Source organism: Carettochelys insculpta, chromosome 3, assembly GCF_033958435.1.
Source record: "Carettochelys insculpta isolate YL-2023 chromosome 3, ASM3395843v1, whole genome shotgun sequence".
NCBI lineage: Eukaryota > Metazoa > Chordata > Testudines > Carettochelyidae > Carettochelys > Carettochelys insculpta.
The window spans coordinates 160,403,419-160,429,017 of record NC_134139.1 but is presented as its reverse complement, the minus strand read 5'-3'; the positions used below and the strand labels follow the sequence as shown (position 1 = coordinate 160,429,017).

At 42.1% G+C, this 25,599-nt stretch overlaps 1 protein-coding gene across 2 annotated transcripts in view; it reads right to left on the bottom strand.

The window, feature by feature from the left end:
• KHDRBS2 (KH RNA binding domain containing, signal transduction associated 2) overlaps positions 1-25,599 on the bottom strand; it is a 596,284-nt gene that overhangs the window by 331,061 nt on the left and 239,624 nt on the right. For both annotated transcript variants that reach the window (XM_074988883.1, XM_074988882.1), the window contains exon 3: positions 24,836-24,952. In XM_074988883.1, the coding sequence (XP_074844984.1) occupies positions 24,836-24,952 (117 nt within the window). The remainder of the gene's footprint in view (positions 1-24,835; positions 24,953-25,599) is intronic.

The following is a 25,599-nucleotide window of genomic DNA, read 5'->3' as shown; positions in this document are numbered from 1 at the left end:
CTGGTTCTGATTCTCACTTTTAACCAATAAAAATAAATAAAACAACCACGTACAAAAATGGAAATTGGTGTTTATCCAATGAACATTGGAAAATACTGCAAATTGTTACTTGAATCTAAGGGTTTTTTTCACAAGAGCGGTAATTCAGACTACTGGGGTATGATTTCAGAAGGATACTGTGTTGTATGTTAATTGGTTTAAGTCACTGCTGGTGTGTACTCTAGGTTTCCTAATGCACTTTATTACAGTGATGTTTGAAACAGCACTCCATTACAGTACACTGAGATACATTGCAAAGTGATTATTCATCAGAGTATATAGCACTGGAAAGAGTAATATATACATATATATAAAACATAATGTACGTAAAGAAAAAGCCTAAAAAACTGGTGATTTTTGGAGATCTCCACACAACATACAAATTGCAAAAATAAAACTTCAAAAATTAAAATAGCACACCCCAAAACCAGAAGCCCTCCAAATAATTTTTCTTCCCTACACCTGCCCAAAACTGCCAATTCTCTTACAAGATGTGTATGTGGAGGGAAGCAAACAGCCTTAAGCCTTTTATAAACCAGGTATCTCCTGGTTTCACATATGTGCATGTATGAAGTTTCAAAATAAAATATGAAAATAAAAAAAAAAACAGGAAGTGTGTTGATAAAACGAGGAAGAATAAAGTCTGTGTGGACAGCGAGAGCATTGGAAATAGATGTATACTACAGGGTTGCTATGACAGACCTTGTGTGTGGGACACTACAGCTTATTTTGAATTACTTTGGGCTACTGACCCAGTTTTGAGGGAAGGCTGATGAGAAAAATAAAAATGTGCAGACACAGCATTTCTGAGAGGCCTGAAGACATTGGGCAGATGGGGAGCACTGAGGAAATATTTCAGGCCGCAAGAGGGAGCCAAGAAAATGATGTCCCTGCTTTAACTAATATCAGTGCATATTTTATTTTGTGGCCTGATGGCAAATATGAAACATTGACAGTCTTGCTCAAAATCATGACATGCATTCTAGAGCTTACATGTAATTAATAAAACAGACTGTCATGTATTTATATAATATTGCTCACCCAAAATCCTTGAAGCATTTTACAGTCATGCTAGCTGTAACCATCCTTATATGATACATACATGCTGCCAGTTTGTGTTCTGGGTGAAGTGTGTTTCTCTGTTCCTTAAATTTTCCATTTCCACTAGTCTTTATTCATAAGCAGGATACAAGCTGCTATTTGTTTCATCCTGAAAACTTCCTCTATTTAGCCTATGGCTCAGTAGGCAAATAGTGTGTGATCATGAGGGACGTCAGTTTACATATGCTGAAGGACTAATGCTACCAGTACAAACATGTCCTTGGAATTTCTACACGTTACAGGTTGAATCTCTCTCTTCTGGCAGGGTTGGGACCTGACCAGTGTCAGATGATAGAATTTGCCAGATGACAGGAGGTCAGTATTTTCTAGCACATCACCAACACTTCCAGATTTAAATATCTCACACCTCATTTGCATACTCCCATGGGATCTCGATTCCAAAAGTGGCTGCTTCTGAATCACAAACAGCTGTGTAGCCAGGGTTCCTCTGAAAGGAAACCCCGCGTTCGAAAGCACCCTTCTTCCCAAAAGGCTTGCTTTCAAAGAAACCTTGGCTACACGGCTTTTTGTGATTTGAAAGCAGCCCCTTTCGGAACTGAGACCTCCATTGGAGTATGCAAATGAGGCACATGATATTTAAATCCACACCTCATTTGCATTTTCAAATGGCTGCAATTACATGCCCCTTCCAAAAAGGAGGGCTAGTGTAGCCACAGCCTTATGGACCGTAAATGCACCACTCTTCACATTCCTTGCTGCTCTTCTGTTCCTTTGCAATAGTTAGAAGATTTAAGGTCATAATTCCCAAAGTGAGTGAAAAAATGGAAGTTGAGAAAATCTAAATGGGAAAACAGGAAAGTATTCATGCAAATGCTGAAATGTGCAGCAGGATTTATGCAGTGAGACTATACTCCAGCTGACAGATGTGCATAAGCACAGTCAAGAAAATGCATGGGCAGGGAGGAAAGCACGGATTAGAGATCTTCTGTCCCATAAATGTCTCTGCCTAAAATCTGAGGAGAGATTGCTCAGCATGCTGTCATGAGAGGAATCTTAGAGAAACACAGAGGAACAGAGCCAAGAGTGCGTGGCCAGAACGCAAAAGCTGCTTCATACTCAGTAACTTGAACACCCGATAGATTATTCTTGTGTACAACATTTTGGCGGACATTTATGTGATCAGCCAGAATTTTGTTCACATTCTTAAAGTACATCCCATTTAAGAAAGAGACACAAAGACTGGAATCTTCAATAGCAAATCAAATTGTAGTTTTAATTTTAAAAAGGGAAACTCAAAACACATTCCATGGAATATTAAGACTGGCTCCCTCTGCTAATTTCATGGGGATAGGAAACAGTCACATCTTTACCTTGTTTAAAAAAATTATAGTTATAATCCCCACCAGTGACTTACCCTGCCAACTCACCTCCCCATGCTACTGTGAATCTTTTTAGGGCCCAAATGTCATTGTGGGATTGTAGAATCATGCAAAACTTTGTGTAAGGTCTCTGTACCAGATGTGTGAAATTTTATCATTATAACTTATTGTGGAGGACCCACACTGCATGTCTCAAGGCTGGACTGAATGGAGTGTAATATAGTAACAGAATATCTTGTCATGATACTTTTTTAGAAATAGCAAAGAAGTCCAGTAATTACCCATGCAATTTAACTTCCGTCCCATCTCTTTTGAGAAGGAGGGAGAAATGTTGATGTCAATGGGCACACAGGTGAAGGATGTGTCATGAAAGTATTTAGAATTTATCTATACAATAAACCCTCGACATACACAGCTTAAAGTTCTTTTGGGAAGAAGTGTGCTTTCAAAATTGGGGTTTCCTTTCAAAGGAACCCCATGTACACAGCTAGTTTGCAGTTCAAAAGCAGCACTTTCGACGCTCTGGGTGGCCGTTATCATGCAAATGTGGCATTGAATATTCATCTAATCACTTCACTAGCATTTTGACCCACTTCATTTACATGCCCCTTCCAAAAGGGAGGGGAATGTATAGATGTAGCCAAAGTGGAGAATTGTTCAGAAATAAAACAGGTCATTTTGTTTCTTTGGAATATTTTTTTAATTTCAAATTTCCAGTAAATGTGGATGTTCTGTACATGGAACTAAGTAGATAGGACTGTGTATGAATGCTTCTATGACCACTGGATATCGTATGCCAATATTTAAAGCTGGGCAAAATATTATATAATAAAATAATTTGTTTAAAACAAAAGTGTAAAATCTGAGAAAGGAAGCTGATGTATTGGTGTCCCAGGGCTGGGAGCTAGGAGTTCATAAATTCTATTCTTATCTATCTATTCTTATCTACAGGTAAGATTTTCACAGCACATTACCAATATTATTTTATAACGAATGCAATAAGACACTAGAGCTGTGTCTACACGTGCACGCTACTTCGAAGTAGCGGCACTAACTTCGAAATAGCTCCCGTCGCGGCTACGCGCGTCGGGCGCTATTTTGAAGTTAACTTCGACGTTAGGCGGCGAGACGTCGAAGTCGCTAACCTCATGAGGGGATCGGAATAGCGCCCTACTTCGACGTTCAACGTCGAAGTAGGGACCGTGTAGACGATCCGCGTCCCGCAACATCGAAATTGTGGGGTCCTCCATGGCAGCCATCAGCTGGGGGGTTGAGAGACGCTGTCTCTCCAGCCCGTGTGGGGCTCTATGGTCACCGTGTGCAGCAGCCCTTAGCCCAGGGCTTCTGGCTGCTGCTGCTGCAGTGGGGGATTCATGCTGCATGCACAGGGTCTGCAACTCGTTGTCGGCTCTGTGTATCTTGTGCTGTTTAGTGCCAGTGTGTCTGGGAGGGGCCCTTTAAGGGAGCGGCTGGCTGTTGAGTCCGCCCTGTGACCCTGTCTGCAGCTGTGTCTGGCACCCTTATTTCGATGTGTGCTACTGTGGCGTGTAGACGTTCCCTCGCTGCGCCTATTTCGATGTGGTGCTGCGCAACGTCGATGTTGAACATCGACGTTGGCAGCCCTGGAGGACGTGTAGACGTTATTCATCGAAATAGCCTATTTCGATGTCACCACATTGAAATAGGCTACTTCGATGTAGGCTTCACGTGTAGACGTAGCCAAGGTGTCCCAACTCACTAAACAAAGTAGCACTAGTGTTTGAACCCACAGCTGCTAGTCCCTATGCTTAGGCCCAATTCTTTGTACTTCCATTACTCTGCAAGCAAGTTGCTTAAGGTTTCAAGCCATTCTCTCTATCCTACTTATGTGACAACTGAGAATTCAAGTATTTAAGTGTCTTCCCCGGTCAGTGATGCCCAGCAATAAGCACATGAGGAATCAGAACATAAAATTTCTCCCATTCTCTTTGGAGCTTCCTTGCTGTATGATTTTGATAGTGACTTAAACTCTCTGTGCTTAATCTAGCAGACCAGATGAGTTTTGCTCATCGGCAGCCCTACCTTCTTCTCCAGCATTTTCAAAATTTATCAACGTGAAGGGGGGAGGATGTTAATGTTTTATTTTTTCTTTTAATAAGCACTGATTGTGACACTTTCCACAGATATTATTATAAATATAGCAAGTGAGAAAAGATGACTGCTTGCCCAAGCCAGCTAAAGAGACTTGGTATCGCTATATGTTAAAGCATGAAATGCTTGGAGGAATCATGATGTCCCAATATGCAACATAATTTTAAATTTCAATATTTCAACTTTCTCAATGAAACTACAAGCTATGTGAATTAACTTGGGCTGTCTCTTCTTGCACAACCTTTGGCAGACAGCTTATCCTGTGATTGTGACGCAGAAGTTCACAGAAGAATGACTCAGTGGCTGCTACAAATTCTGAATGACAGCTGTGTCAGCTTTAATTGACATGGCACTTAATTTTATTCGGTCTTGCTAACAAGAGTACCATGGGCACTCCAAAAGGGTTAAACAGTGTTTCCAGACTCTGTCCGTATGATCTATATTGCCCGCTTTATCAATCTGAGTCTGGAAATGAACACTGACTGTTTATAAGAACTTAGCCCAATGCTTTCTCTTCTAAAGAACTAGTCTGCTAGAATCAAGTGATTAGAGATCAGCAAAGGGTTCGCAGTCTCAACAAGGAAGATATCAACTATTAGCCACTGTGTGCAATAGACACAAAGGAGTCTCTAAATGAATACCACTGAGTATTTCGCAAAGTATTTACCCTCACTCTAAAAGCCGGAAAACAATAAGAAAAAAACCAGTCTGAAAAGACTGGGAACACTATGGCATGGGATAGTCAAGACACACTGGTTAAAGGACATGTCACACAGTCCATATGAGTTAAAAATGCTAGACATAACTACAGTAGAAATTAATACCCAAAGGTTAAGTATGTATCAACTCCCATTCATTTTGATTCCTAAGACTCTTCTGAAGCAGGAAATAACAGTCTTGAAGAGGCTGAAATATGTCCAGCAAGTATATTAAGATAAAGAAATACATGTTTCTCTATTATAAATCTTTATGCTGGTAAGCAATGAAAAATTGGAGAATTTGTATAGCAGCACTAATCATTGTCACTGCTGACTGCCTTATCCACACCAAAACCACAAGCATGTGCAAGCCAGACAGTTGAAAAGCACCCAGAAGACCATTTATCTACATCAATCTATACCCTGTCAGACATTCACATGTGCATGCACTCTCCATTCCATGCAAATTTCTCCATTTTCACAAACGTGGAACAAAACCAAGATGCCAGACTCAGTGGAGGTGGCTAAAAACTTATTTCCATCACTAAACACCAGTACTACACCTACATTACAGTGCTCTTCCAAAAGATCTGGAAGGGATCTGCTGGAAGATCGTCTTTTGAAAGATCGCAACCACACACAAAATCAGATCAAAAGACTGATCTGCTCTTTCAAAAGAGAGCCACCATGCAGCCCCGGTCACTCTTTCAAAAGAATAGAGCAGGAAAAGCTGCAGACAGGATTGCATGGCTGGCAAGCTCCCGGACCTGGGCACCATTGCCACCACGGTCAGCCTGCTGGCCATGGTGGTCTTGGTCATCCTCCACCTCCTCTGGCAGGTGAGCGCTACCCCTTCCACTCCCCAACCGGCGTCATGCGGTTCCTCTCCCCAAGTCCCCAGTTGCGCCCCACAGGGTGCTCTGACACCTCTGGAGCCAGAGCCAGCAGCTCCAAGTGGTAGGACTGACTTGTGGTGCGTGAGTGGGACAATGCCTGCTGGCTCCAAAACTTCTGAATGACCAAGAAGACCTTTCTGCAGCTCTGCAACTGGCTTGCCTCCACCCTTGGACACCAACATGCGGCCCACTTGCCCCCCTGAAGAAGTGGGTCACCATTGCCACATGGAAGCTGGTCAGCTACCAGTCCATGGGAGCCCAGTTTGGGGTGGGCAAGGTGACCATTGGGACCATCCTTATGGAGGTAAGGCATGCTCAGGTCATATACCTGCTATGGGAGGGAGCTCCTGGGCAAGGGAGAACCTCAGAGACTGGGGATGGGGGTGCGAGGGGGAGGAGGTGGAGGTGGGAAGGTCCATCCTTGGGGGACCAAGCTACTCCACAGGCCTCCTGGTGGGGGCAGGGGAGGCAGAGGGCTTGGGGCAGGGGACAAGGGGGCCTGGAGGGTGCTGAGCACACCCCATCACACACTCGTGTGTATGTGCTCTCCATCTCCTGCAGGTCGTCAAAGCCATCAATGTGATACTGCTCTGGAGGCTCTGGAGGGTCATCTGCACTGGGAATCTGGAAACAGCCATCGCTGCCTTCACCACCCTCAGATTGCCCAACTGCTCTAGCACCTTGGATGGGACCCATATTGTGATCCAAGCCATGGACCACAACACGGGCCACTTTGTCAGTTGCAAGAGCTACCACTTGGTGGTGCTGCAGGCCCTGGTGGACCATAAGGGGTGCATTATGGACATCTGTGTGGGCTGGTCAGGCCAGGCCTATGATGCATGGGTGTTCTGGACCTGCAGCCTCTGCCAGAGGATGAAGGTGGGGACTTACATCTACCCTGCAGAAGCTCCCACTCAGGGACATCAGCATGCCCCTGTGCATTCTGGTGGATGCGGCCTACCCCCTGCAGTGCTGGTTCATGCAGGCTTACACTGGACACCTGGAGACCACCCGGGAGCTGTTTAACAGCTGGCACCACCAAGCCACTGCCCCAAGCCATGAGGCCCACTGGGACAGGGTGCAGGTCAGGAGCCCCTCCATGAAAGCTTCACTTGTGGGATCCAGTGACCCTCCCCCAGGAACCCTGAGAAACCCCCCTTGCCCATCCACCCACACCGCTCCCCTAGCATGAACTCTCAACTCCTGTCCCAAGCCCCACTCCAGGCTGAGATACTCCCAGCTCCATCCCAAGCCCCACCCCCCTCACCCCCAGTTTGATTTGCTGTTGTGTTAAACCAAAACGCCACCTTTATTGACAGAACTCCCTAATGTAGACATAGCCATAGGCTCTAATCAGCGTGGGGACAGTACCTTTTTCTATATGTTATGAAATACAACCAGAAACATGAACTGACATTGTATTAAAAGAAAAATAATTCTAATTTTCATTCTTTTTTAAATCTAGGTTATATATTGCAAATGTCAGTGGAAGCATTGAAACTTGCTAATGAAGAAGACTTGCTCATTGTTTGTTATTATTGCTAGATATGCTGTCCATAATAATACTACTTTATAAAGTATTTTTATGCCATGGTTATTTTACTAAGAGGCTGATTATATGATACCTTCTAAAGAATAATTTCCATTGTAAAATTCATATGGAAATCCACAAAAATAGATTATCCTATATACACTTATCCCATACTATCTTAAATATGCTACACTACCCTACAATCGCTATATTCTGCAGAAAGGTGCCTGTCTCAATTTATTTTTCCTTATGCCCCACATTGTTCAAAATTCCTATGCACTGTCATTGTTCAGAAAGATTTATCAAACATCTCTCATTATCTGTGTTTAGACAAAGCTACTGAATGTACTGTGTGTACTAATTAGCCTTTAAGGTGCTACAGGACTGCAAATATTTAAATTATGTTTGCCTGAATTCATATTCTGCCAGCAATATTCAGACAAAGCAGCCTAAAATAACACTCTTCTGTATTATTTTTAAATATGATATTTAAGTTCATAACACTTTGGAGGAACAGGGAAATAAGAGAAAGGGACTTAGAGCAATTAGAAATATGGGGGGGAAAGAAAGGTGACGGTCGCTAGGTATTTTTGCTCTCTTTTGCTCATGAACTTAAATATTAACTACAGTTAAACAATTTGCTGACTAACATTTTAGATGAACTGTATGAAAAGTAGAATTAAGGATATTTTTGTAGCTTATTGTTATTCGTTCTGGTGACCCCTTTCCTTATAAAACATATCTCACATCCAGCTAACAATGCAAATGAATGTTTTTTTTTTCTCCTCTTTAATTCTCCCCAAATTTTCCTCACGAAAAAAGCTCATTCTTTTATACAGGCTGTGACACTGACTTAGGCTGTCAAAATACAGCTCAAGGCAAACACCTGGATGACATTCCAGTACATTTACGAATAAATTAGGCAAGACATTAAGAGAGTAAAAGAAGTAACACTGGAAATCTGATAACAAAACTCAAGCAAAATTGGAAATTGTTCTCATTCATCCAAGCTGAAGGAACAGAAGCACCTTGCTCTTCCCTTTCAGCACTGTCTGCTGGCAAGAGCAGCAGATAATCATAAATGGGGTCTGGACTAAGAAGTATTTAGGTCTGCTATCACAGACCTAATCCTTAGGCATTGAAGCCAGTAGGGGTCTTTAGGAGAAATAGGACCCCTATTACAGGCTGCATTAGGGTTGTGGTGTAGAAAAAGGAAGCCTTCCTCAACCCCTGTTTATACCCTAACTCCCTTTGTGCCACTGGCATTATAGCATATACCCCTAGCCTCAAATCTTGGGACCATGGTCTAGTGCAATCCTTGGAGAAACAAACCGGGGAATCCCCAGTGGCATCAAAGAAGTTACTTTATTCCTGTATTTTCAGTGAGGTGACCACAGTTCAGCTGCTCATAATTCAAGAAGGATATTGGTAGATTGGAGAGAGCTCACAGCCAAAAAGAATGGTTGAATGAGTAGAAGACCTGCTTTATAGTGATAGACTCAGAACCTCAATCTGTTTAGTTTAACAAAAAAGAGGAGGAAGGAATGATCTGATTACAGTTCATAAGTAACTACATGGGGAATAAATATTTGATACAGGGCTCTTCAGTCCAGTACAGAAAGACAGGGCATGATTCAATGGCTGGAAGTTGAAACTATCACTGGCAATTTTTAAATAAATATTGGATGTTTTCGAAAGGATAAGCCAAAAGAATTATTTTGGGGGAACTTCTATGACCTGTGTTATGCAGGACATCAGCCTATCTGATCACAGTGGTCTTCTCTGGTCTTGGGAATCGGTAAAAGTGAGATTCTTTCACCTCTCTATTGAAGGAAAACCTTCACATTCTTAAAACAGGGCCCCAGGCCTGGAACTCTGGGTTGCCCTAGGATCTCTAGCTCATCCTAGATCAAGAGGGGAAGTAGAAGCATCTAGAGTGAAAGATAACAAGAACTAGGTGTCCCAAACTGTTGCTGAAAGCCATTTTCATAGCCACTAATACTCAATTTTTCTGATAACACTGTAAAAGGAAAGAGAATGGACTGAGACATGGCCAGGCCACAGAAGCAGAAAACTGTTGTGGAGTCAGAATGAAAAAGGGGGCACAAGAGCAAAAAAACTCTGTATCCTGATATGAGGTGCACTCTGGTGACAGTTGCTTATTTTCTTATTGGACTGAGCCTTCAATTGATGGATTTCATCTTCTATGACACTGTTGGTGAGTGACTAAATCAAACCTTGATTGGCAGAGCCGATTGCAGATGTGACATAAAAACCTGCCAATTGCAGGTATTGTACGTTCTTTTCAGATCCTACACTTTTCCTGTAATGTCTGGATATGCTGACTCTCAAGACAATTAATACCCTGTACAGTGGTTTGCCATCAGGACTATCTGTCCTGAACTAGAGTTTCCAGATCATTGGGAGATTTGCCACATGACTTCCTGTCAGCTTTAAGATGTATTTAAAGTACTTATAATGACCACCAATAGGGCGTTTTCCATGAGCAAACTGACCATAGAAGACCATTTTTGGTATCTGTATATTATCCATCCTCATAACATGACCAATCCAGCGACTCTGTTCATAAGCATTGCTTCCATGCCCCTTACACCACACAGCTTAAGAACCTCCATGTTAGGAATTTTGTCCCACCAATTCACATGGGTAATCTGCCTCAGACAGCACACATGGAAATGATTGAGTTTCAAAAACAGGGTGGCAATATATTGTTCATGACTCTGAGCCATAGAGCAAGATATTAAGGACAACTGCCTGTTAAACTGCTGCCTTAGTATGGGTTTTAATATCATGGTCATTCCATAGGCATTTGGTCAATTTTCCAAAGGCAGAGCTGGCTTTGGCTAATTGAGCAGATACATCACATTCCATGTTTATGCTAGAGGACAGTACACTTTGAAGGTAGGAGAACTTGTGAACAGCCTTAAGGACTGTCCTAGCAATAGTGATCCCTGGAGTGCTGGGCTCTTTTCAAACAGGCTGAAACAGAATTTCTGTCTTCTTGAGGCTCACTGTGAATCCAAAGGTTTGAGCAGAAGTAATAAACTGATCAAAAAGCTGCTGTGCATTCTTCCCTGATTGAGCCAACAATGCACAGTCATCAGCAAACAGAAGGTCACAGATAGCTGTATTAACCACTTCAGTGCAAGCCTGAAGTCTCTGAAGATTGAAAACACCACAATCTGTTTGGAACTGAATGGATATGCCCAACTTGCAGTCCTTAAAAGCAACTAACAACATTGAAAAGTAGATGTAGACTGGGAGAGGAGCAAGGACACATCCTTGCTTTGTACCGTTTGATATTTCAAAATATCTCTTGATTGCTAAGGACACAACCAAGGATGCCATCATGAAATGACTGAACGGTTGCTTGTCATAACAAGTTCACTAACTTCCCATTTAGGCCCAAATTCAGTGAAGCGGAGGTTTAAATTAGGACATGCTTAAGGGTCAGTTAGGTGCTTTGGGAGATCAAAGTCTAGGTACTGGGGAAAAATAAGAGCCTAAAATCCAAATAATCTCAACTAGTTAAACAGTATGGTTTCTCACCGGTTATTCTGACAGGAAGGAGGAGTGGTGGGAAGAGGAAGGGACTGGGTAGATTGGCACCAGATCAGGAATAAAAATGAGTGTGATGGGGCAGACTGGACTGGGAGGCCCCAGGCTGGAGGCTGGCAGCCTAGCTACACACTGTCTCAGGAGCCATGGAAAAGCCCTCCAAGGGAGGCTAGATGTTCAGCCACACACAGTGGCTACTAAGAGCTAAGAAAGCCTGCATAAAAGACCTGCAGCACCAGAGCCAGCTTAGTGTGGTGGGAGCCCTCCAAGAGTGAGGATCAAGTTTGGCTGGTTACTTGAGGGAAAAACAGCACCACATAGAGCTCCATATATGAGGAGGGGCTGTGAGACTCAGGACTGTCAGTAGGTCCTAATAGATTATTATAAAGCATTGATGACAGGGGAACGATTCGGCAGGCCCATGGGAAATTGGCCCAGGGAAGTAACAGCTTTAAAGTTGAACTTAGCATGTAGCTGCTACCTATAAGGTGCCTGAGCTGGGGTCTAGAGTTGAGGGCTGGCCCACCCCCACAACTCCCTCCAACTTCCTCCCATTAGCAAATGGGAGATTGCCTCAATTTTGGCATCCCAGAAAGCAGGGCAGGAAGTGGATGCTAGAAAATCAGCCAGAGTGCTGGAACTAATACTGCTGGGCAATGAGAAAACAAGAGACTAGCAGAGGGCCCCTGTTCAATGTGTAAACTGGAAGGGGTTTGTTTGAAGACACCTGAAGTGTGACTCAGCCAGAGAGCTGAGTAGCCAAAAGGCAAAAAGACTTAGTGAGTGACGGGACACACACTCAGCCAGATGAGGGAGCTCACAAGAGGTGAGGGCCACCCTGTTACCATAAATTAAAGGCAATACCATCTATGCCCCCACAGACTGGGATTATATGGAAATTAAATGTACAGTCAGCCTAGGTCAGGAGGGCATTTCTCATATGCAACTACTATGGCTGCATGTAACCACCAGGGGCTTGTCTTGCAGCAGCTACAGTACCTCCACTCCCTTTGCCCTCCCCTTCCCTGGTTCTCCTTGGTGCATGACCTTGATGTTGGTTGCTGGGGCCACTAGCAGGGCTTGGGCCCTGCCCCCTTCTGGTGACAACTGAGGCACAGCACTGGAGGAGCAGGCAGACAGTGGGTACCCAGCTTCCCAGGAGTTGTGGGCCACAGGCTTTGGGCTTCAGCCTAGAGGTGGCAAAGCATCAGGTTGTGGCCATGGAGCTTTGGGTATCACTCCTGGCTATGGCTGCACAGAGGCAGACCCCAGTCTCCAGCCACACAGCTTCAGACCTCATCCCCCAGTTGCAAGACTTCAGTCTCCAGCCCAAGGCTGCCTTGCCTGGCCCCTCTGCATTCTGCATCTCCATCCCCACATCCATGGCTTAATTTGCCCCAAGGCTTTCCAGGGCTGATTAAATCTTCTGTGAGAAGTGAAACTTGTTTATTTGTTAACAGCACTTTACACAATGGACTTACTAGCTATTAGTAAGTACATTACAATGATGTGGATGTTTATATGTGCATAGCTATTGCTTTTTTCCTTAAGTCAATTAAGTAATTGAAACAAAAAATGCAGGAAGTCGGCAACCAGCAAATGTTGATGGCTACATTCTGAGGCCACTGAATAAGTTGTCTTGAGAGCCACTGCTCTAGGAAGAAAGAATGTTCTAAGACAGAGGCACTAATAGACAATATATGGATTCACAGTAGAATGGTGTTCAGGTTTGACTTTATTGCTCATATGCATCTTTTTTGAAAAAATTGGGCCCAAGTCTCAACACGTGCAACTAGATATACGTTTTGTTAAACGTCAGGGGTGTTTAGATCTGGAGCTCTGCTCAGTAATTTATGAAGAATATGGCCAGACAAAACATTTCACTTAACCTGAGCTTCAAAACTATTTTTATTTTCTAGTAGTACTAATATGTAATCTTTGTAAAGCATGTTGTGGACACTGCCTACTTAATGCTCACAAAATCCTCCTAGGTAGAAGATAAGTGTTATTATAATCATTTTAAGAATGGGGCAAGGCCCAGGGAAATGTCGTCACTTTCCTAAAGACATAAGGTAAGTCAACAGCTGTATCATGGCTAGAACTTGGGTTCCTATTGACTCCGATTTATGAGTTCATATTGGATCTGGGGACTCATTTAAGCCCTATCTTCAGCAAAAATAACAGAAAAGAAAGATTGCATTTTCAAATATTGTCCAATCAGTGAAAAAATATATTTATGTTATAGCCATATTCAAAAGAACAACTGTCCAAAGCCACACATTTTTCTAACTAATTTCTAGAAAATTAACTTTAAAGTTCATCATCAAATTTCCTTGAAAAGGACCTCAGGTCACCATATGTAAAATATGCACTTCTCTTCTTCAGGGAAGGTGCAAAGAAGGTTTTGTTTTTTTCCCTCGTAATGTATGGCTACAAGCAGAAGTAACAGACTCTGCACATTTTCTTTAAAACTGTTATTGAGAAACCACAAATTACTGCAGATTGCACCATAACTGTGCCAAGATGAAGTTATAGCTATAAGTTATATTGATTCTGGTTAGATATATGAAGAAGGGACACTACAGTACAACAGTAATCAATCAGAAAAATAATCTAGAGGCTAATCAATGTCCCTGAATAAGAGAACATTAATCCCCGATGGAGATATTACAAACACAGTAATATCTACCATAGCTATCTAAATTCTACTCACCAGCTTTTCCTATTATGTTTATCAAGGAATCAGATTTCAGAGGGCTCCAAAGAGCTGTTGTTTCAAGTCTGATTTTTTTCATTATTCTATTTAATTGTGTGCACTGTAATTTAATGTAATGGAATGCTGTCTCTATTGTGGAAGTGCAAAATTTCCTGAAACAGTAACCCATTAAAGAATATTAAAAGTATTTATCATGGTCCTCAGGAGTACAGATAACATTATGCGTGGAAAACTGGGATTTAACATAATTGCTACGCATAATTCAAAACAGCCCCTTCTGTGTTTATCTATATGTAAAACAGCAAGAACAACAATCATAAAACAAAGCCCAGCAAGATCAAAACTAGTCTTTATGGAGCCCCATGCAGATAAATAAAATATTTTGCAATATAAATCACCAGTTTGCAGAAGTACAGAGGGGAAAAACCATCAGCAAGAAAGATCTACAGCCCCATAATTGGTCTAAGTCACCAAGTTCATATATTTACACTTTCTCTGTCTCAGTTTTTGCTCTCTCCTACCCTCATTACGTCCCAGATACTGTTTCAGGTTAAAAAAATTCACAGTAGCAGCACTTATGTCCTAATTCCAAAGACTCACATTGATTAGGCCCTGGATCCTGCTCCTGTTCAAGTCACAGGGAAAAGTCATCAGTAGATTGAAGAGAGTCAAGAATTAAATGTTGTTAGGAGGTGAGAGATTGACCATGGCAAACGTTAAAGCCAACTGTGTGCAGTGCCAGTTTACCCCAGCTGAGATTCATACATCCATTCCAAGGGGTCTGAGATCTGGGACAGAACAAATCTGGATTTCAAAGCTCCAAATTCAGGAGGTCTGAATCTAGCATTCAAATTCACCTGTCTGGTGCAAATGAGAGGAAAGTTGAATCTGTTTCATGATGTGGGAGCCCATCACCAATGTAGACCATGTATGTCACTGTATATCAGCTATGTGTTACTTTATTTTTATATCTCTGTCTTTCAAACAAGGTTTACAACATACAACAGAAAGCCAGTGAAAATACATTACTGTAAACATAGCTATGTACTTCATGAAGCTATTTTCAAGCCAACATCTTATTGAGATAGAATTGTTATAGATAGGCAAAATAAAAAACAAGAAGCATTTTACTCTCTGGAAAGCAACTATCATTTTCTCTCTCAAAAGACTCATTCTCCCACTCAAAAGGTTTTCTTTGATATTTCTTTAGAAAGCTCTGTCACTATATGCACACACCATGCTTTGAACGTAGTAGGACATTGCTTTATTAAAGCCATGTCAGTAAAGAGCTGCAACACTTATGGCAGCTGTTGGTTGGATCCAATATGTTTTGCCTTATTTTCATTTTAAGAAGTCTAGAGTCTCATGGAACAGATTTCCGCTGATGCATCTCCTAAACTCTTGTTCACTAGGCCAAGGGTATGTAATATTACTGAATTTTATAACCTGAATATGAGTGACCTGAGCTTTATCAAATATTGCCTCATCTCCACTTAGTACCAAGAGAGAAAATGGTGAATGAGACACAAAAGCTTTTAATAGCAGAGAAAAATTATGAGCACTCAGGGGAAGGGAGGGAAAAAAGAAAAGAAAATGAGACACTAAAGTACTCATGCCTTACTGCAGGGGTGTGCCAAGAGCGGCATGCAAGATGATTTTCAACAGCATGTGATGCAGGAGCTCAGCCCCATCCCTCCTCCATACAGCAAGGAGCTTACTTAAAGCCATGCTGCCTGTGGATTAATGAAAGACCAGCTAATGCTACCAACCATCATCTAAATGGTAAAGCTCTGCATCTGAATTTACTTTTTAATGAAGCTGTTGTAAGTAAGGCTATTAGTCACTTTTAAAAGTATCACTGACACTCAGAGAGGTCAAATGGTCAAATTTTATCACTCCTTTGAAATATTGCTTATCCCTTCCTTACTGTGATAGACATAAAAAGTTCAATCTATTTAGCTAAACAAGAGAAGGCTAAAGGGCTATTTGATTGCTGTCTAAACGTAGCAACACAGGGAACAAATACCTAACAATGAGATCTCCGATCTAACAGAAGAAGGAAGATTCTGATCCTATGGCTGAATATTGAAGCTATATAAATCCAGATTGGAAATAAGACATATTTTTAACAGTGAGAATAATTAATCATTGGAACAATTTATCAAGAGTCACAGTGTATCCTCCATTAGTCACAATTTTTAAATCAGTTATTTTATTTTATTTTACTTTTTGGTAAAAACTGTGCTCTAGGTATCAAAGAAATCATTTTCAGGAAGTTTTATGACCTTTGTTAAAAACAGAGGTCAAACTAGACTGGGGAAGTGGGGTGGGGGCGAGAATATGGCCCATGACCCAGAAGATCGCATCTGCCCAGCGGTTTTATCCAGCCCACTCAACTGATTAGCGGAGTTTGCTGGCAGCATGTGTTCAGCTGCCCCTCCCCAACCTTATTCTATCCTGCAGCTGAGCTGGTCTTGGACTAGCTGTACAGGAGAGGGGAGTGCTGATGCCAGGTGTTGCCTAGTCCCTCTTCAGAGCAGGAGGTGGGGAGAAGGACACATAATGGAGCTGCTTCAGTGGGAAGTATCGTGAATGACTGACAGGAGTACCTGCCTTATGAGGCAGTGTGCTGTTCCACTGGGCTGACAGCCACTAAGGGTCCCAGGGTAAAGGGGGTCCAAATCCTCACCCCTTTCAGGCAGAAGAGGAAGGCCAGGAGCAGCCAGTCCTCTTAGCTTCCTGGAGTGCTGCACTGACCCCTCCCCGGAGCACCCGGTGAATCTCTCCAGCACTCTGTTAGCGATTCAAAGGGGGGCCTTTAGAATTGCTTGGCCTTGGGGCAACTGCATCATTTTCTCCCCACTACCTCCTTCTGTGGGCCTGGCACTGTTCTAAGATTTCTCCAGTAGCCAGCTCTCACTTGCTCACTCACTCACACATACTCCCACCCCCAGCCAGCATATACCCTGCATCTGTGGAGCAGAGACAGGAGGAGACAGAGCTGGATAGCTTTCCCTGTCCTAAAGAGACACTGCACGGCATCTCTCACAAACAGCCAGTGCACACATTCTCTGTCATGCTCCCACACACACACTCTGTGCCACAAACCCTCTCCCAGTCTCTGTGTACCCCCCCCACAATCTGTCACAAAGTCTCTGTCTGTTACACACACACACACACACACACACACAGAGTCTCTGCCTTTCTCTCACTCATTTTCTCTCTTTAGCCCGCAGCCCCACCCATGGACTCACCCTTCTTAGGGGGCTAGAGACAGCCCCTGACAATCCCAAAATTCATGGAGTGGCCTCCCTGCAAAAATTATTGCCCATCCCTGGACAAGATGATCATAATGGTCCCTTTGGCCTTAAATCTGTGCATTCTGTTTCTCACACTGGAAACTCCTGAGAGTTCAAGAGAAACCATAAAAGACCAATCTTGGTCTTCTATCATTTTCTTTTACTCAACACAGATGAAAAACCTGAAGAACCACCTCAGCAACCGGCAACATGGAAGTGGATTAATTTATCAGTAAGAAAAAAAAAGTAGTCAGCCTTTTTTGGAAACAGCAATGTGAGTCTCACAACTATACTGACAGAGCTGTGAAATATTAAAGTCTGTTCTAACATCAGATGCGAGGGAGGAGATGAAGACTTTTAATATCACCACTGTTCTGCACCAGTAATAAAATAGGGATCTTTCAGCATCTGCTCAATGTCTGATGTAATTCTTTGAAGAGTGTCCCCTTAGAACAATGCAATTTTCTAAAGTGCCAGCCACACTGCTTGTAATTTTTCAAAGAAGGTTCAGTTGCCTCTTCGTTATTCAGTATTTAAAATGTCAACACTACTAGTAATATGGCAATATTATACCATTTCATGAATCAATTTAGCAGAAAATATTTAAAGGGGTGCATGTGGCTTAATTCTATGACACATCTATTGTCTAGCAGTGCTCTCTCTCTCTCTCTTTCTCTCTCTGATCTCTATTGCTGAGTTCCCTCTCTCTGAATGCCACTTCCTCTCCTTCAGCACCCCCTCAACAGTCTACTTTCCGACCCTCTATAATTTAGCATCTTTGTGACTTCCAGGCCATCAGTGCTTGAGCCTCTGCACCTAAACCAGACTGGTCTTCTTATGCCCAAGCTAATTGTCTCAGCCTGTCTCTCCTAATAGATGTTTAGCTATCAGCTGAAGCTCAACTTTACCATGTTACTGTCTTCACAGTAAATACGATTAGCTTGATCTGGGCTGCATTAAACAGTGCGTTGCTGATGGTCTAGCACAGGGGTTGGCAACCTGCACGTACAGAGCTTCATGTTTATGGAGCCACTTACAGCTCCAGGGGCTGCCACCACTGACTCCTCTTGAGGCTCCGGAGGCTGCCACCTCTTAAACAAAAATCTAAATTCAGTTGCCTGCCATTGAAGCAACTGAATTTAGTTTTGTTGTTTAAGTGGTGGCAGCCGGAACTGCTCAGCAGTCAGCTGTGGCAAGGAGCCCAGAAGGGAAACCTGGCTGGGCAGGGAGCCACCCCACATAGGTGGAAATCTAGGCTGGGAGGAGAGCTGGTGGGAGGGCAGCTGAGCCTGCCTCTGCTGGAGGCACACCGCCACGCCGAGAAGTAGGAGGAGATGGCAGGGAACAGCAGGGGAAAGGGGCATCTGTGGCTGCTACAGAGCTGCATGTGCTGAGGCAAGTTAAGCCTGTGGGGCGGGGGCGGGGGCGGGGGCAGGGGTGGGGTAAGGCTGATGCTCAGAGGGGTTAAGCCTGGGGGTGGAGTGAGGGGGAGGCTGGGCACAGAAGGGTTAATCATGGGGGTGAGGGTGGGTTTGTGGGATGGGGGGATAAATCCTATGGATGGAGGTGGATTTGAGGGCCAAGTCGGGTAAAGCCTGAAGATGGGGGTAAGAGCTTTCCAACTGGTACAAATCATTGTAGCTGTGTCTACGCTAGCATTCCCCTTTCGAAAGGGGGATGCTAATGAGCCACTTCGGCAGATGCTAATGAGGCACTGTCATACATATGCAGCACCTCATTAGCATAATGGCAGCCACACGTGTTTCAAAAAGTGCTGCTTTGGAAATGCACGCTGCTGGTGTAGATGGGGGCCTTTCAAAAGGACCCCCAGATTTTGAAAGCCCCTTCTTTCCAAAACCAAATAAAAGGGGGGTGCTAGTGTAGCCATGGCCTGTGTGTGCACCTGCACTGTTTTCTCCTTCTGTTTTTAAAATAGGGATGATAAAAAGCATGATTTGACATTATTTATTCAGGACTGTCTTGTATTCACGTGTATTGCAGCTCTGGAAGGATTGATTTGTAACAGAATTTGAAAAAAAATGGCTCTTCTCACCATTTCAGTTGCAGATCCCTGCTCTAGCATAAAGATACAATTAACTACTGTCCTGTGATGATCTTGCGGTTATAGCACTGGGCAGAGACGGAAGTCCTGTTTCCAGCTCTGCCACAGGTTTCCTGTGTGTTAGTTAATCTACCTCTTTGGAGCCAATCAATCCCACAAAGCACTTAAATATGTGTTTAACTTTAAGCACATGCTTAAGAGTTTTGCTGGATCAGAACCAGAATATCTTGCAGAAAACAGATCTGAAATCTCAGAGGCCCAGATGGGATAATCATACATTTGTATTTCAGAAGTATGGTTATCAGCACTACACTAAAACTAATACAGATCAATATGTCATATGGAAAACACATAACTGATATGGCAAAGAAGAAAACAGAGCATCTGTGGTGAAACACTCAGAACTGTTGTATTACATAGAATGGGAATGAAAACAAAAACAAAACAAAAACCCTTTGGCAGTGGCTACACTAGCAGCCCACCTTTGGAAGGGGAAAGTTAATGAGCCACTTCGGCAGATGCTAATGAGGTGCTGCCATGCATATGCAGCACCTCATTAGCATAACAGCAGACACATGCGTTTCGAAAGTGCCACTTTCAAAACACGCGGCGCCAGACTAGATGGGGGCCTTTCAAAAGCACCCTGATTTCGAAAGCTCCTTCTTCCCATTTGGTATGGCAGCAACTCATTAGCATCCGCCAAAGTGGCTCATTAGCATCCCCCTTTCAAAAGGGGGGTAGTAGTGTAGCCATGGACTCTCTGCTTAGCATGGGAAGGTTACAAAAGTGGACATGGTTAGCCTTGAGTAACAATGATAGAGAGGGAAGCTGACAATATTCTTCTAATACAATAAGCACTGTTTATAAAGAGGATGTTGATCAATTGTTCACTATGTCCACTGAATGTAGAATAGGACGTAATCCACTTAATCTGAAGTAAATGAGATGTAGGTTAAATGTTAGGAAAAAGATTTGTAACTATTAAGGGTAGATAAGCTTTGGCATAGGCATTCAAGCAAGGTTGTGATATCCCCATTTTGGAGCTTTTTAAGAATTGGTTGGACAAACACCTGTCAGAGGTGGTCTAGGCTTAGTAGTCCTACCTGAGGATGGGGCACTGGGCTACATGACCTCTCAAGGTCCCTGCCATCCCTATACTTGTATGAATTGAGTTCAGTTTGTCACCCTGGTGCCTAGCAGCTGCACATCTACTCTACTGCTCTTCTAGTGGTTCTTCTGTATATAGGGTTGTCTCTACCCTTAGTGGAGTGGAAAGTGATTGATCCATTGGGTGAAATGAATTTTTTTCTTCAATTTCCCTCTTCTCTAATGTAAAGCCTCCATTTGTAATAAATGATGTAAACATTAACTGACAGTTGAAGAAGAAAGCAATTAAAAGTTATCAGAGAGGTAGCCGTGTTAGTCTGTAACTTTGAGAACAACAAAAAGTCTTGTGGCACCTTATAGACTAACAGATATTTTGGAGCATAAGCTTTCATGGGCAAAGACTCGCCCACGAAAGCTTATGCTCCAAAATATCTGTTAGTCTATAAGGTGCCACAAGACTTCTTGTTCGTGGATACCAATGTAAATCACATACAAACTTTATGGGGATTCAAGCCCCTCAATTAATTCTACTCATAACCAAATTTGTCTTGCCTACGCATTTTTTCACAAATATCTTCTATGAATTAGAAGACAGAAAAAGAGCAAAAATATGACAATTTAGTATGAGTATATTTAATCTCACCACTATCCATTCTGATGAATGAATCTGCATGTGTATCATACTATACCACTACAGGAGTGACAAGCTATAAGGGCATCTTATGAGTCAGCAAGATAATGAGTTTTCAGGATGGAGAGACTGTTATTTCAACCTGTCATAAGAAGCTACAAGAAAATGGCTGTTCTCAGGGGATGGACACAATGCACACGGATCACTAGTGCATCCATTGTGTTAGTTCTCATCTTACCAATTTTGTTATCAATTTAAAAACAGGCTCCTTTATTTGGATACTAAACATTTTCAAGGTAAGTGCACTAAAGTACACACAACATTAAAACCAGAGGTTAACCAGCATAAGAGAAAAGTATGTCTAAAGTACAGCCTTACCTCCAGTTCTTTCAATGGCAATTGCAACTTCTTGTGTTAACTGGAGCTAGTTGAGTCCAGAACTATGCTACTCTGTCCCCTCAGGCTGCATCTATCAGTTTAAGAACAAAAGTGCAGGATTCTACACTGATTTGGGCAAAGTCCTGTTGCCCAAATACTGAAATACTATTGTGGTAGGACTGCCCTCTGAGTACTTATCTCACAGTTCCCATCACCACTTTGCATGGCTGGTACATAATTTCTACAATATACTGTGTATATTTGAAGCCGATCACATTCTTCATTTTGAGTTTTTCTTATTGCCTCCTTTAAATGGATTTGTCCTGAATGAGGAGTCACATATATATTATGTGGGACAGAGATACCCTTAGAGGCAGCCTGCCCACTGGAGGCACAAAGCTTTCTGATGCATTGTGGCTGTGTATGGCCATGGCAATACTCTATTCCGTAGTGCAATAGTTGTGCATAAATACCCACAGGCTGGTGAAGGAGCAGCATTTCTCCCTACCCGCCCTTTTCCAGTCCTCGCTAGATTGCTGACAATCATATGGGTGCAAAAAACTTCTGTGTCATAAGAAGATCCTCACCAACAGACATAGACAGAACATCCACTCAAAGCATCGTAAGGACCAAGCTAGAAACTGAGCTAAGTGGCACTCAGTCTGCAAGGAGGCTACATCCCTCTGTCGTTTGCAATGATGATAATGATGATTGCCCATTTGCTTGCGATAGCACCACTCTGGGCACCACCCTTGTTATTCTCCTTGTGCTCTCTGAATTCATGGCTTGTAACTATGCAAAAAGGATGTGGGTGGAAAACAAGAGGCTTCCTACTCACAAGCAGGCACACTTAGGTCCTTTGTTTGTAGCTCAAGATGCTTATAATCCATTTCTAAATGTTATTCCCATCCTTCTTTGTATGCTTTTCTGCTTCTTATTCATTACTTCGTTTGCATAAATCTCCCCACTCTCAAATCCTCCAATTTCTCATTCCTCAACTGTGTGAAATCTATACATGCTCTGACAATTCCAGCACTGCAATATTTGTTTGTCATAGACACTCATTGATTTGGAAAGAGCAAATCAACAGGCAAGCTCTCTTTATAATATGTGCCTAAGGATTTCAGAGCATGTACATTTTTCACCTTTTTCAGCAGTAATACCACAAAAAATTGTGTTCCCAGGTCTCTGATTCAGTCTCACTTCAATCAGCATAGGAATTGAGACAAGGAGAGCACAGGCAAATTTAATCTGGCCTTCTGCTATATTTTATGCACTGCTGCCCATACACCCAAGGGGCTGTTCTAACAGGTAAGAATCAGGCAGCAGCAGTGGCTCCCAGGCTCTGCCATCTATTGCTAGGGACTGAAAAACAGAGCGGGGTAGCGTAAGGCTGCTTGGAGTTTCTTCCTGCCTGAGGAATCCTTGGGAAGTTATTTGAGCCTAGTTCTCAGTAACTGAATTTCTCCAAAATGGTACGAAAAGCCAGCACAGTGGCCAGAGTCTCATGATAAATTGAGCTCAGTAAAAGTCCTATATTTTATTACATAAAGGAGACCAGTGGATGTTTTGAGCTAACAAAGCTTGTTTGACAATAGCAATTCTCCACCTCTCCACTTCTGTGTAGCAAGGCTTAGTTTATTGTCTCTCTTCAATATTAAGTCCTTCCCCATCCCCTCTTCACATTTTTCCAGGTTCTGTCCCATATCCTGTCCGAGGGAAATATTGTGGCTATAGATTCACTATTAGTTGTCCCCAGTTCCTCTCATTGGATCCTGGTAACAATGATTTATGTACTTTGGATTTTTTAAAAAATCTTTTATTCTAATTACTTAGGGATTTTGTTTTCTTTTTAGTCATTATGATAAGGTTAAACTGACAGTTACCTGTGATGGCCTGTCCTACAAGATTTTTTTCATCACTGCCATTGTTTGAAATATTAGTCTTTTACATCAGCCTCATGGAACTGAGTTTCCATGATATCCATTCTCAGTTTCAGAACAACTATGGATTCTGTTTTGCTTTGCAAGGAGGAAGAGTACCTTGAATTCTGTTTTTGTGGCAGTGCTCAGCAGCTTATAGAATCCAGCCCTTAGTTTTGTCCAATGGAGGAAACAATGAGGTCTGTTGTATCTTGGATTGTAAGATCTGATGCATGGGACATGAGAGGGGAGAAGGCTGGTCTAAGAATCAGACAATTTAGTCTGCCTGTTTATGAGCAAACACGTCCTGATATGATAAAGGGACATTCACGTGATCCTGTTCAGATTATTCCTGCTCCTGGCAATAAGAATCTGAATATGTAGCTAGGAAAGGAGTCGGCAAACACAGTATAAATGTACATTATAGGTCAAAGGTAACAAAATATTCTACTTTTCAATAACTAAACATACAGTCTTTGATGTAATCAAAACTATAGAAAAAAAGCCATGACATGAGATTGTTGAATAGATAATCAAAGTGCTTATCATTGATTGGCCAATATCTTGAAGAAGTCTGTGGCAAATTGAAATACATTTTAAGTGGGAAACCTGGCTTTAAATTCTAGGCATAATATTATTCACAACAATAGTATCATTTTGGTTAGTTCATCTCTTTGATGATTGTCTAATTTTGCAAAAGGTATTATAATACCAGTGTGAGTAATGATGTAGAAAAAATGAGTCACCCAAACCAAATAATGTTATTCATAAAAACAGTAACATAATTAATATTTTTATTGTGACCTGGCATTAGTCAGCTGAAACAAATAGCACAGAGAGCTACTAAAAGATATGTTAAGGAAAAATACAGACCACTGAGTGACCATTTGCTATTTGCATGTAGAAGCTAGATTTGACAGTTCAGACTACAAGAGGATAGTCTACAGTATACAGTCACATTTTTCATTCAGAGTTAAAATTCTTTAGTTTTATAAACAGTCATCTTACAGGGAAGTGGCATGACCAAGTGGACATTCCAAACAGCAGGGATGAAACATTTGTCATATGATGTGTTCCTTTCCGTGCTATACAATTTTTTCTTCCAGGATGTTGAAACTCTTTGTTTCAAATATGTCTTCAAAGGTGAAAATGCAACATCCCCAGACAAATATTAACAAACCAGGAGGAGGACAAGAATATAACAGTAATAAACATATTTACACATGTCTAAATCACAGCATCAACATTCACAAAGAAATCTTTGCTATGTGAAAATAGATATAAAATACTTTTTTAATAAAATGTAATTAGTATATTTTAATGTTAATTAATCTTTTAAGAAGAGTTCACTGTCATAACTTTATGTACACTTAACGTTATTTATGATCAGAATATATGTACGATACCTTAGCTTTATCCCTCATGGAACCTTTGCCCAGGATAGACATTTTGGCACCTGTCTCTTCCTGTAACCTCTTCAGGGAGTTTCCTCGTGGTCCAAGCAATTTTCCAACAAAGTTAAACTAGAAAGTGAATAAAATATCTATTTTCAGATAAAGATGAATTAAAGAGGCAGCATGCAGAAAGTGCAATGAATATCAGGAAAGTAGTTACTGGAAAAGTAAAGGATAAACTATTAGGCTTCAGAAAATATGTTTTTCTTTTGAAAAGTGATATGATTAATTTCTAGTGATTAAGTTCTGAGTAAGCAGCTTGTGTGCTAAGGAGATTCATGGAATGTGTGGAAGAATGTAAGCATCATCCTCTTCTGTAGGCCTAAAGGCAGCAGAAGTATGTATGATTCTTACGGTCTCCCTGGTTGTGTGTACACTAGCAAGTCCTTTTGAGATAAAGGGAGCATCTACACGCAAAATGTGGTCTCAATCGGAAATCGAAAGAATGCAGCACTTTTTCCAGCGGCCTTCTTCTTCTCCCAGATGAGAAAGAGAATCTTTTTCTGAAAGACTCTTTTGGAAAAACATGGCTGTAGATACGCTGCAGGCCCTTCCTTTGAAATCGGAGTCCTCATGGTGCCGCACATTTCGATCCCTGGCCCATTCTTTCCAAAGAGCAGAGACTTTGTGGATGAGGTCTATCGAAAGAGCAGATCAATCTTTCAATCCACTTTTTAGTATGTGGATATGCTCTTTTGAAAGAAGTTTTTTCAGAA